This window comes from Syngnathus floridae, chromosome 19 (assembly GCF_059516105.1).
Source record: "Syngnathus floridae isolate MCC-2025c chromosome 19, RoL_Sflo_1.0, whole genome shotgun sequence".
Classification (NCBI taxonomy): domain Eukaryota; kingdom Metazoa; phylum Chordata; class Actinopteri; order Syngnathiformes; family Syngnathidae; genus Syngnathus; species Syngnathus floridae.
This window is the reverse complement of record NC_142431.1, coordinates 2099037-2110327: the sequence shown is the minus strand read 5'-3', so window position 1 is coordinate 2110327 and position 11291 is coordinate 2099037. Positions and strand designations below refer to the sequence as shown.

Here is an 11291-nt window from a genome sequence, read left to right as displayed (position 1 = left end):
CAGAACATAGAAGAAGAATAGGAGGAAGAGGGGTTGGTTGGAGGACCAAGACTACCGGCTCGGCTCATCAGACACCCAGAATCTTCTTGACCAGGTAGCCAGGGATGGAGTAGAGGAAGAGGCCCAGCATGAGGAGCAGCAGAATCAGCCCCAGCACCTTGAGGATCAGCCAACGGTAGTTGTGCCACAAGAAGTAGCGAATGGACTTGAGAGGACCCAGCAACCACATGAAGCTTGTATCCGGGCGACTTATGAGGAGGGGGAGACGCGGGGTGGGAAAAGAAAAGACAGAAGAAGAGGAAGGAGGAGGGGGTAGAAGAAGAAGGCATCAGTGAGGAAAGCAGTGGTTGTCATATGTATTGCACCGCTTTCCTCACTGAGAGAAAGAACGCTAAGCAGCAAAAAATTAAATCAGCCATGCGTGTCTTCACTATGCAGGGAGTCACTTGGAGCTTACTTTGGTTTTTCCAGTGGATCGGGCTCGTTCCGTCCGAGTCCCACTGGACTTTTCTCTGCCTCTTCTGCAGTCACCAGATGGAGTTCAGCCTCCACTTTGCCCTGGAGACACAGCAAAAGGTCACAACAGTGGGTACAAAAAAAAAAATCCAGATTGCCTGGATCACATTTGGTCTTACCGTCAGCTCCATTTCGTCGTTCTCATCGCGAGCCACAAAGGGCCACCAACCCTTTACCCTCTTTTGCTTGAAGATGGAAATGGAGGGAAGTTCTTGCTCATTTCGGATCAAGTCGATGGAGCACTGCTTAGATGTTTTTGCCCCGCGAGGGAATCGATTTAGGTCCAGTTCGATGGCACCTGCGAGTAATCCAAATCTCGTCTCTACGCATTCATCTATTGAGTAGAACTCCATGACTTACCCAGGAAGTCATCAGCAGAAAAATGATCAGCGTCCCACACCTGCAGGGTGAGGCGAGCCGGGATCTTGTACTCCGTCTCGTCCCAGGAGAACATGGATTCTTTCTTTGAGATAACGATTTTCTCCTCCGCCATGAGGTAATCGAAAGGGAAGACGAAGCGCCAGTTGAAGTTGCCCTCACCCGTCAGGGAGTGGTAGTGCACGTCCGTGTCTTGTCGGTCTTCCTGCTGCCCCTTCAGCCACCTGGCAAGTCGGGCGAGACCATGGATCAGAACCTAATCGATCGGTTTGGCCGTACATGCGCCTTAAATGGTTACGCCAAAGCAATGGAGCAAGCCATTTCTCATTTCCATGCAAAAAGTGATACGAGCCATGCGATGAAATCTATTTTTTTTTTTTACCCCCTGACATAGATGTCAGACATCTTCTCCCCTGTCAGGAAAGCATCGTCCTCTAGAATTACGTCATCAGTGTTCCAAATAATAACACGAAGCTCAAAGCTGCACACAAGCAAGAGACACGCCACAAACACCAAAGACGGACACACACGCGACAGATGGAAACAAAAAAGTAAGTAGTTAAGTGCAAACGAAACAAATCCACACGACACACAGCTGGGGATGCGGCCGGCGCCATTTGCTTGGCTGCATCCCGCTGTACGTACCCCCGGACAAATATGTCACTGGACTTTTCCCCAGTGAAGTAATCATCGTCTTCCAGTATTACTTCGTCTGTATTCCAAATAATCACCCTGAGCTCATATCTGGTAAAGGGAGGAGGACATACACATAGACACTGCACATGGGGAGCTAAATTATAGGAAAAACTAAAAATAATAATTATTTTTTATATTTGTATTTTTAATATATTTTTATGTATATTTTTGTATTTATATTATTATTTTTAAAATTTTTATTTTTAATATATTTGTATATATATTTTTATGTTTTCAACTTGGGGATAAAAATAAAATTAAAATTGGGACCTACATTTAAAAATAATATATTTTACAATGAATCAAAGCAAACGAGACATTTTTAAATTGAAGTAGAATTAGTTTCTTTTTGTATTTAGCAATAGTGGCACCTTCACTGTGTTTTTTTTAATGATGTCATTAGCCACATAATGTTCAATCAAACTGGCGTTACGACAAATAAACTTTAGCACACCATACCTTGTCATTGGCCCAAAAATCTTCCCACGCTGCCAAACTATATATTTTTGTTCCCCTTTTATTCAGGGATGCAGCACGCTGCCTTCCAAGCTCACCTTTTGGGCTTCCGTGGTGCTATCTCAATGGCCGGCCCGGGAGCCGGCATGTCGGCAGGAAACATGTCCACCCACATCTCGATTCGCCCCTTTAGCACACGGGGACATCGGTCAAACCAAGCGCGCCTTCCCCCCCCCCCCCCCCCCTCTTCCCCCCCCCTTACCTGCTCAATGCCCGGTTTATCCGGGTTCAACAAGGGCCTGGTCTCCACGTGTTCCGGAACGAGCCGGCAGCCCACTCGCGGGATCTCCTCCCAGTGGTTCAGCGCCGTCAAAGCTAAATGTTCTTCAGTCTGCTTCTTCAAACCTTTTGAGTGTGAGCGAATCACTTTATTAGAAATAATGACGCTTAATTACGGCGTGCCGTCCTACCGTTTTCATCCTCGATCTCGGTCGGTCCCACGAAAACGCAGTTGGCCACCTTGACTTTCCCTCCCGGGCTGTACTGAGGAGGATCAATCTTGGCTTCCTTACAAAGCTTTGCAAGGATCTGGCTGGGCTTCAAAGGATCCCGCCAAGTATTGTACCCGTGGCTAATGCAGACAAAATGCAAATTATTGGGAGCAGTCAAAGTCAAATGTGGACATACCAAAGATGGCTTACAGAGAGTAGGTGGAGGAGATGCCGCAGGTGGCTCTGTATTTGCTGTAAAAACGATTCTCCAAGTCGATCTTGGTCTCTCCGATCAGGTCATCCGTGCCCACCAGGTCCCAGTCGTACACGGAAACCGTAAGCATGGACTCCATGGGGAACGTCGCTTCGATGTCAAACGCCCTGCAAGACAAGATGGACAAAGACATATGATTCAAATGTTTGCTTTTAATCCAAATCTGGGAGTTGCCTCACTTTCCAAACACGGGATTGAGCTGTTTGGAGATGTAGTTCTCTTTGTCCTTGACTTCGGATTTTCCCAGTTTAATGACAACGTATGGGTCTGCCTTTCCGTTGATGTCTGCAGGATGAAGATCCGTGGCCTGGAGGACAATAAGATGGTTAAAGTTTGATGTCCGGGTGGATTTGGACGTAGCGGGCAACGTACCCTGACCACGTAAACCCGAACGAGCACGCCGATGGGGTCGTTATGAGGAATGCTCTGGAACATGCCCATGTTTGGATCGAATCCAACGTCTTTTGTCATCTCCTCGGACAATGGTACTTTGTACATGCACAAGGAACCCTGAACGCAGGTTACAGAATCAACTCTTTTGTTGACTCTTTTTGATTCTTCACAAAAAAGACCTTAAATCGCCCAACAATGCGGTCCTCATCCAGAGCGTGTTCATCGTCGTCCCCAGCTTTCCCTCTGTACAGGTTGAAGGTATGCAGCCAGTCTTCAAAGTTGCCGTACTCGGTCTCGAGCTCCTTGTTGAACACCTGAGACGTTACAATTTGTTCTATGTCACAAAATGCAAAGAAAAAAGTTCCGCAGGGCTCTGTTTTAAGCCCCATTTTGTCGCATACCATCAACTCGTCCACTCTGGATTTAACTATTCGTTTTTCGGCCGCATCCACCGTGTGACTCTTCTTCTTCTCCTTGGCACTTCTCTTCTCCTTGTGCCTCTCCCTCATCCTGTGGCCTTTCCGAATAACGTCATCATATTTGATATCTGTGGGTTGAAGTTTTGTAGTGGAGTCATCCAAAATTATTCTGGCAGGTCTTGTCAGTTCCATACCTGCCGTCTCAGCTGCAATTTCCAGGTCTTCTCGCTCCTCTGCTTCGGCCTGAGCTGCTTCCTGAGCTCTGATGGTCTACAGAAGGTTTGAAATTTATATTGATTTATTCATTTTTTTTGGTAATAATTGTCATTGTCTTGCACAAACCTCTTTCAATGTCTCGATGGAAGCAAAATATTTGGACCACCAATCCAGCACGCTCTCGTCTGTGTCGTCCTCTTCATCCAGAGCTCCCTTCTTCTTCTTTTTCTTCTTCTTTTTGTCTCGGTCACTCTCTTCCTCAATCTATTCAAAACAGATTAGAAATTTGAGGTTTTTTTTTTAGCACTCTATAACCAAAGTTTGCCCATTATTCTGTCGGACCAAACACTTACCATGTCAACTTTTACAACAGCATCAGAAGTCTACAAATAAACATCAGAATATCAGAGATGAGTTGAATTCATTACAAAATTTTTTGAGATTCTACAAAAACTATGACGCCCGTAATTCAAAGTACTTACAGCATCTAACTTGACACACGTGTCCATTTTCCGGATGGCGGGTTCCATGGAGTCCATGTTGATGACGATTTCGCCTGTAGAGGGCGCAAGGAATTGCTACAATGGTATTTTTTATCTTTACTAAAAAGATGAATAAATAAAATACTATATACTATATATGTCAGACTATGAACAGAAACTAATCTTTACTACCTGCGCTGCTCCAGTTTCTGGATGTCTTTTCGGGGGTGCAGTAGAGGAACCGCCTCAGACTCGTGACCGCATGGGAACCCACCAGCGTGTAGCGACCGAAAGCTCGGCAGTCCACCACCCTGATGTTGAGCGGCGGGTGGAGGAGCTCATTTTCAGGAAGGTCCTAATGAGAAAGGTTGTTGTCAACATTAAAAATCCTAACTTCCAATTTCTGCTCCTGCCTTTGGAGATACTCACCACCTCAAACCATTTAACCAATGTGCTGAAATTTGGGTTCTTTTTGTAGTTCTGGATGACGACAGACTGAACACCTTTCCCAGCGCACTCAATGTCCACACGGGGTCGATCCACCTGGGCCAGGTTGACCCTCTTGAGGTCCCTCAAGCCCCAAAACAAGACCTGGACCGGCCAAAAATCAACTTCTTATTATGTTGTCAATTGTAATAGAATCCAAAACTGAATCCCACCTCGATGCGGTAGCGACTCAGGACGGGTCGGATCCCCATTGGAACCGGGATAATCGGACCTCGCTCGGAATCCGTCGCTCCTTCCAGCGGAGGAAGATCGGCCGTCCCTCCTTGACCAATCTAACGAGGGTTCGGAGAGAATATTTCGGTTCTGTACTTATTGATTTCTGTGTGGCTCCGTAAATATAAATCAACTTGATTTGTACGCATCCATGTTAGCTATTAGCATTTTCTCCTGGATTTCGATGCTTCCTCTGCATGATGATGATGGATGAAGGTTCAGGAAGTGAGATTAAAGAGATGAAAAGAGAAGAGCACCTTTATCTGAGGGACGGCAAAGTTATGGACAGCGATGAGAGCTCGTCTAACCTCCTCGCCATCGAAAGGGATCTGGATGGGTGGTTTCACAAGAGAAGGAAAAGAAAGAGGGATGCCCAGTAGTTCATTTGAAATGGGAAAATGATAACAACACCAGGTGAGTTCTAGTCAGAAATAAGTTGGAGTTGGTATGGAAGACAGGAAATGGAAAGTCTTTTTTTTTTTTTCAGCCTACATCATTTACCTGAAGGAGCTCAAAGGCAGCCAGCAGTTCTCCAGCAGTGCAGTTCCCCCTGTAGATCTGAAAGTACTCCAGCTGGGGCGGAAACCTCGGAGGGCCGTAGTGCTCTTCGCACATTTTGATGGTGGGCTTGGCGAAGGTGCGACCTATGAACTCCGCTTTGCCCTGGACGCGGCACCATAGCGATGGAGAGTTGGGGTTAGGTGAGGATGGGGTGGGAGGGTGCAGTTTCCACCACCACCCACTTGAGGGCAGTGTTGGTTAGATGTATATACTATATGGAAAGTGTTTCAATGGGAATGGAAAGGAATTTGGAGGTATTGGGCCAAACGGGAAATTTTCAGGGAAATTTAGTTTTTTTTTCTTTATCTTACACTTAAAATAAATATAAATAAACATAAATAAAAATAATAAATAAAAATAAAATGGTGCCACTTGTGGGATGATTGAACTGAATAGTTCCCAACCCCAAGAAAAAAAAAAAGAAATCACAATATTCCCCTGAAAATAATGATTTCACACTCTATTTAAACAAAGACAGGAGGTGCACAGAAGGTCAGAAGATGGAAAGAGAAGCAAAGGGCTTTCATGAGAGTCGACCGTTGTTTTTCTCCGATGTCTCCGAGCGCAAACCCTACCACTGTGTCTTGGTCGTAAATTTCCACCACGATGATCGGCGGGTCGTCTCTCAGCTCGCCGGCCTCCCCAAACAGCTCCACATTGTCGAAAACCAGCAGCTGGTCCCAAGTGGGGCACAGGGTCTCGCTCAGAACCTGCAGAACATAATTAGGTCTTGAAAAATCAACAATAAAATATCACCATGTTGAGGTTCAGGCTTTACCTCAGTGACCTGACTATGAGTGGAGAAGAAGACTCTGGCGAAGGGGTCGGAGAGGCCGCTGCTGTCGGCGGCGAACAGGCTTCGTGCTTGGTACATGTGCGCCCTCAGCTGGAAGACCTGCTTCACTGTTGGACACAAAAAAACCCAATCAGCTCCAAAAACATTTATCGAAAACCAAGTTGGCACTCACTGTTATACACCAAGCTGACGGGCGGTACAGAGAGAAGAAGGTTGGATGCCGTTTTAGGAGCTTTGACCTCCTCAAAACCGTTGGGAAGACCGCTGAGGAATTCTTTCTTTTGCTTGGTGAGGCCAAGCCACAAGTATAACTCCAGCTTGGCCTGAACGGTCCAACCGGCCGGCCCGAAACCTTTTTTACCCGGCAGCTGTGGACAAACATCAGAGGTGGGACTCTGGAGGTTGGAAGCCAGCGAGTTGGTGACATCATACCTTGAGAAAGACAGCTTTAACTTTGCCGCAGTCCTTCCCCGTCTCCTCATCCACGAGCGAGTAGAGGATGTCCTTGGATGGAATGCGGGCGTACGCGATGCGTTTATTGTTGCTCATCATCCACACGAACACGTCGGGGATGCTGTGTTGGGGCTGGACAAGAATCACATCATGAGATCGGAACATCTCGGAGATGATTCTGGATTGGAGCGTCTACCTCGTCGGCGAGGAAGCGAAGCCTCTGGAGGAAGTTTTGCACAATTTTTAATTTGTCTTTCACTGTGTTCTTCTTCACTTGCGTCCTCATCTGTTTGGCCTGCTGGCCCATGTTGTCCTGCAAAAACCGAGACAATCAGCGAGAATCTATCTGGGCTGTTTAAAAATGGACGCATTACCATCTCTCTCATGCAGGACTTGAGTCTTTCCCGATCCAGTTTGGTTCTCCCGGCCTGGTTTAAGTCCTTGTTGGCCAAATTCATAAAGCGACTGGGAAAAGAGTAAAAACATGAAAATATTGCTGCCATTTTGACAAAAGTAAACAATGGCGCTGACCTGCAGCCAACACTCAGTTCCTCCAGAACTCCTCTGAGTCGGCGCTCCGGAAAGGCCTTCTCTGTCTTGATGATCTCCTGAACATCATTGATGCCTTCCTCCTGCACACCAAACAAGAGAGTGAGAAGAAAAGCTATAAATGGGGTGGAGGGCAAAAGAAGCGCACCGACCAGCTTGTCGGCAATCTTGTCCATCATGTTGGAGTTGTACAGTCTTCGTCTCTGGTCTTGCCACCAGCTTTTGATGTACACACATGGTTTCTTCTCCAAGTAGGGAAGGTGAAAGTAATTCCTGTGGAGGAACAAACAGCTGCGTTGGATTTTGGGGTGAAAGGTCATTTGGTGTTCTAGGATGTGACCTTTCTGACCTGTCTGTGATGACAGGCCTCACGTGGGGCGTGCAGGAGACCGACTCCAGGTCGCTTTCCTCATCGGCCTCGTCTTCGCTGGAGTTCTGGATGAGTTCGCTGTCCTCGTCGTCGTTCTCGTCATCCTTTTTCTTCTTTCTCGACAATGACGGCTTGCTGGTGCCGTCTATCTGGTTGCCATAGTTACCTTTGTCGGAGGTGCATCATCACAAGGTCAACCTTCAAGCTTCAACGAGAAGAAAAGAAAGCGACTTCCGTACCTATGGTGACCTCAAATGTAATCGGTTTGTCGCCGATCTTTCGGTCAATCATGGTGGCCTCCAGGAAGGCTCCGAAGAGAAAGAACTCCTCCATCTTCCCCGTGGCGCTCTGACAAGAAGAAGGACACAGGGACAATAAAAAATGCCGACCGCTAATTAAGTGGCTCGATTCTTCACCTCGGAGATGTTGGAGACGGAATCTATCTGCACGTCGGTGGAGCTGAGGATCTCCGGGGAGCTGGTGTCCAGGACCTCCACGGCCACGGACAGCAGCAGACGGGCCCGGAAGGACACGCCCTCGCCCAGTCCATCGTTCAGATCCTGGTGCTCATCCATCAAGGTGTACTGGCGTGTAGAGCCGTACATGTTTGCCCAAGCCGGACCCAAGGTCGGCAAGAACCCTGAAGCACATGGAAGCAATTAAGAAGACATCCTATTTTTTTTTTTTTAATGACCTACCTCTGTCACCATCATTGGATATTTTGCGCAAGTCAATGAAGTGGGTTCCGATGGCGACGTCGTTCACCTTATCCGAGTCGCGGATTTGGACCTTCAAGCGTTTGCAGAGAGGAGGGAAGAGCTCGGTGAAGACGATCTGCTCGTTCCAGATGGGTTCGTAACTGCTTTTCTGGACTGAGGTCTTCCCCTGCGGACGGTAGATGTTTTGAAAATGACCCTTGCAGCAGTTAGCCCAACTTTGGCGGAAATTTACCTTCTGCCCAGAAAAGTGCACTTGAACGTAAGGATCCACCAGGTCCCGATTTTCTCCTATGAAGGCCTTCTTCACGTTAGCCATAATGTTGGTGTTCATCTTAGGTAGACCCTCGGCACGGTAGACCTTCACATAGAATCTCGCCCACTGACGCTCGGCTGGAATCCCTTCGGGAAGAAGCAGGTTCCTGGAAGAAGTGAAGATCTTGAGAAGATAAAGGTCTCTCGGTGGATTAATATTTGAGATCGGGCCTACCCCTCGATGTCGTCCTCGTCGGTCTCGTTGGCTTTGTGCGGAGTCTTGATGTTGTCGCCTTTACCCACCACGGCGATGTCGCATTTCAAGTAGCCTTTGCATCCCGCCGTGATATCAACCGGGTCGGACAGGATGGCCCACTTGTGGTAGAACTGATGTTCTGGAATCCACCAAGAAACATTTCAGCAGCATGGACGTACTGATAGCTCAGGTATTGTCGCTTACCAGGCTGATGATAAACAGTCCCGACGTCCATCTTGAAGGTTCCTACCAACGTTCCGCTCCGAAGAAGGTTTTTCGAGTGGATAACCTTGACCGAAGAACGTTAACGATGAATTAACGATTGGACAGTAATAAAAGGGTGGAGAGCTTACCGAGAGCTTAACGATCTTATCAAACATGACATCAGGCGGGACGTGGAAGTCGAAGACAAAGTACTGCGGGGGGGGAGAAGAAAATCATTTCATATCGTGTTAGCAGATATCAATATTAGTGTTCAATGGCAAAATTGAGGAGATGATAAAAAAAAAAAAAGGTGTGCTAGTCATCTTTTGTGAAGAAACTTTCACCTTTAAAAAAGAAGCCAAGCGTTTAGCGTCATTCCTAATCTACCTCACCTCCATTCACGGCACCATAAATATCCATGAATGATGGCAAGCTCCGCCGAAGGGTGAGAAAGTAAGTCTGGGAAGATGTGAGGGCCATTACTCTGATAGGTTCACCTTTTACTTTGTGTGTCCGCAGGGGTTTGTGTCACAGACAAAACAATCGATAGCAGACAAAGTCGTAAGCCGGACCTTGGGCTCACGGCGCGACTCGAAAGAATCATCTGCTGACCGAATCTCACCTCATTGTAGTAAGGGCAATTGGTGGACTCCTTCATGGACGTGTACTTCTTCTCATCGCCAATCTCCACGCACACCACGGGGTCCATGTTGAGACCAATAAGCTGGCGGGCCTCGATGATCGTGATGCTGATCTGAGAATTTGTCAGGGCTGAGTTTGAATCTTTTTGGAGTCACAGTGAATATAATGTAAAGTGACTGAGCTAGCATGTTAGCCGAGCAAGCACACCTGGTAATCCACTGGTCTTCCAGAACTTGGTTCCATCTTGATGTCTGGTTTGGACCTGGACAAATGAGTACAAACATTTCTCCTTCACGTTCGTTCATTTATATTTGACTCTTTTTGTGTTGTAGCAAGAGTCGAGACCTCTTGTTGGAGATGTTGGTGGTGACGGCAGTGACGGAAGCCAGAGAAATGGCGTCTGGTTCCAACATTCCGGCCAGACGCATGGCCTTCTTGTCCAGGTCCTCCGTGTCGAGGACTGCTGGCTCATCTGAGGTTCAAACGGGAAAGTTATTCGAAACGTGTAGACGCAAAGTCCTATCAAGAAAGTTCTCATCAACTTTTTTTTGTACCTTTCTTGTGATCATCTCGTGAGCTCCTGATCTTGCCAAGCTTCATGGCTGCAAACACTCTGTTCCCTGATCTGTTGATGAAGACAATGAGAAAGTGGGAAGTGATAGCATCCCCAAACCTTCAAGGTCACTTTCAATGACAGCGCTCAAGAGGCAACCAAACACCGCCAAGTCAATCATAGCGACATTAAAGTCAAGTCGGTATAACCCCCGGTTGGCACCGGCCACAATCGCCAACAAAAACAAGAGTGTTCGGTTTCTGCACATTTGTTTAATCTGGATCGCATATCCCGGCCACGACAAAGACTTGTGATGTCATCGGCGACAGCCCACGAATGGGCGGCCTTAATAATTAAGAAAGTGCGTGACCGTCTAATTTGCTGCGGCTATGGAAAGATGTCAGGAAATGAATGAAAAACACTTTTGCCTCCTCAAGCATTTCAGAATCGATCTGGCTCCGGTTTCTGCTATAATCCCCAGCTCACGTGTGGAAAAACAGGCGCAAAGTTTCGCGTCAGCGAGCTTCTTGGTGAAGTTAAAAAACACAAATCGCATCTCTTTATATAAAAATATTGAAACTTTTCAAAAGTAAAAAACCAGAATTTTTCAAAAATTAATTTAAATTGTATAATCTGACAGCTAATGAACTGGCCAATTCACAATATCAAGTCATTCGAATATATGACATAAAAAATATTTACATTTTTTTAAAAACATAAAAAAAAATTAGGAATTGGCCTTCACCATTTAGAGAAAAAAAAAAACAATGCCAAAAGAAGCATGACATACCTACCTTCTCAATGGATGAATCCTTTTTATAAACTTAATGGGTCGTTATTTTTTTCATGGGCCAAATGCTGCAGGTCCAAACCAAGCAAGCAGATATAACCGACG

At 46.6% G+C, this 11291-nt stretch overlaps 1 protein-coding gene across 4 annotated transcripts in view; it reads right to left on the bottom strand.

Annotated features, from left to right (window-relative positions):
• Window positions 1-11291, bottom strand: part of otofa (otoferlin a) — a 127755-nt gene that overhangs the window by 1448 nt on the left and 115016 nt on the right. The window contains exons 17-58 of one of the 4 annotated variants that reach the window (XM_088362072.1): window positions 10398-10468; window positions 10189-10315; window positions 10051-10105; window positions 9824-9955; window positions 9351-9413; window positions 9202-9286; window positions 8977-9136; window positions 8722-8908; window positions 8469-8655; window positions 8187-8410; window positions 8010-8118; window positions 7750-7936; window positions 7553-7673; window positions 7383-7483; window positions 7226-7316; window positions 7048-7164; window positions 6831-6983; window positions 6571-6766; window positions 6381-6505; window positions 6178-6312; window positions 5543-5704; window positions 5299-5370; window positions 4981-5100; window positions 4751-4912; window positions 4514-4676; window positions 4322-4395; window positions 4193-4222; window positions 3966-4103; window positions 3818-3893; window positions 3606-3751; window positions 3384-3518; window positions 3184-3321; window positions 2991-3118; window positions 2748-2918; window positions 2517-2677; window positions 2309-2451; window positions 2145-2233; window positions 1540-1638; window positions 1277-1375; window positions 877-1118; window positions 636-814; window positions 458-558 (exon numbers count right to left, since the gene is read on the bottom strand). In XM_088362072.1, coding sequence (XP_088218198.1) covers window positions 458-558; window positions 636-814; window positions 877-1118; window positions 1277-1375; window positions 1540-1638; window positions 2145-2233; window positions 2309-2451; window positions 2517-2677; window positions 2748-2918; window positions 2991-3118; window positions 3184-3321; window positions 3384-3518; window positions 3606-3751; window positions 3818-3893; window positions 3966-4103; window positions 4193-4222; window positions 4322-4395; window positions 4514-4676; window positions 4751-4912; window positions 4981-5100; window positions 5299-5370; window positions 5543-5704; window positions 6178-6312; window positions 6381-6505; window positions 6571-6766; window positions 6831-6983; window positions 7048-7164; window positions 7226-7316; window positions 7383-7483; window positions 7553-7673; window positions 7750-7936; window positions 8010-8118; window positions 8187-8410; window positions 8469-8655; window positions 8722-8908; window positions 8977-9136; window positions 9202-9286; window positions 9351-9413; window positions 9824-9955; window positions 10051-10105; window positions 10189-10315; window positions 10398-10468 — 5454 coding nt within the window. Of the gene's footprint in view, window positions 1-55; window positions 249-457; window positions 559-635; window positions 815-876; window positions 1119-1276; window positions 1376-1539; window positions 1639-2144; window positions 2234-2308; window positions 2452-2516; window positions 2678-2747; window positions 2919-2990; window positions 3119-3183; window positions 3322-3383; window positions 3519-3605; window positions 3752-3817; window positions 3894-3965; window positions 4104-4192; window positions 4223-4321; window positions 4396-4513; window positions 4677-4750; window positions 4913-4980; window positions 5101-5298; window positions 5371-5542; window positions 5705-6177; window positions 6313-6380; window positions 6506-6570; window positions 6767-6830; window positions 6984-7047; window positions 7165-7225; window positions 7317-7382; window positions 7484-7552; window positions 7674-7749; window positions 7937-8009; window positions 8119-8186; window positions 8411-8468; window positions 8656-8721; window positions 8909-8976; window positions 9137-9201; window positions 9287-9350; window positions 9414-9823; window positions 9956-10050; window positions 10106-10188; window positions 10316-10397; window positions 10469-11291 lie in introns of all 4 variants that reach the window. The other 3 variants (XM_088362074.1, XM_088362075.1, XM_088362073.1) reach the window with 3 other exon arrangements.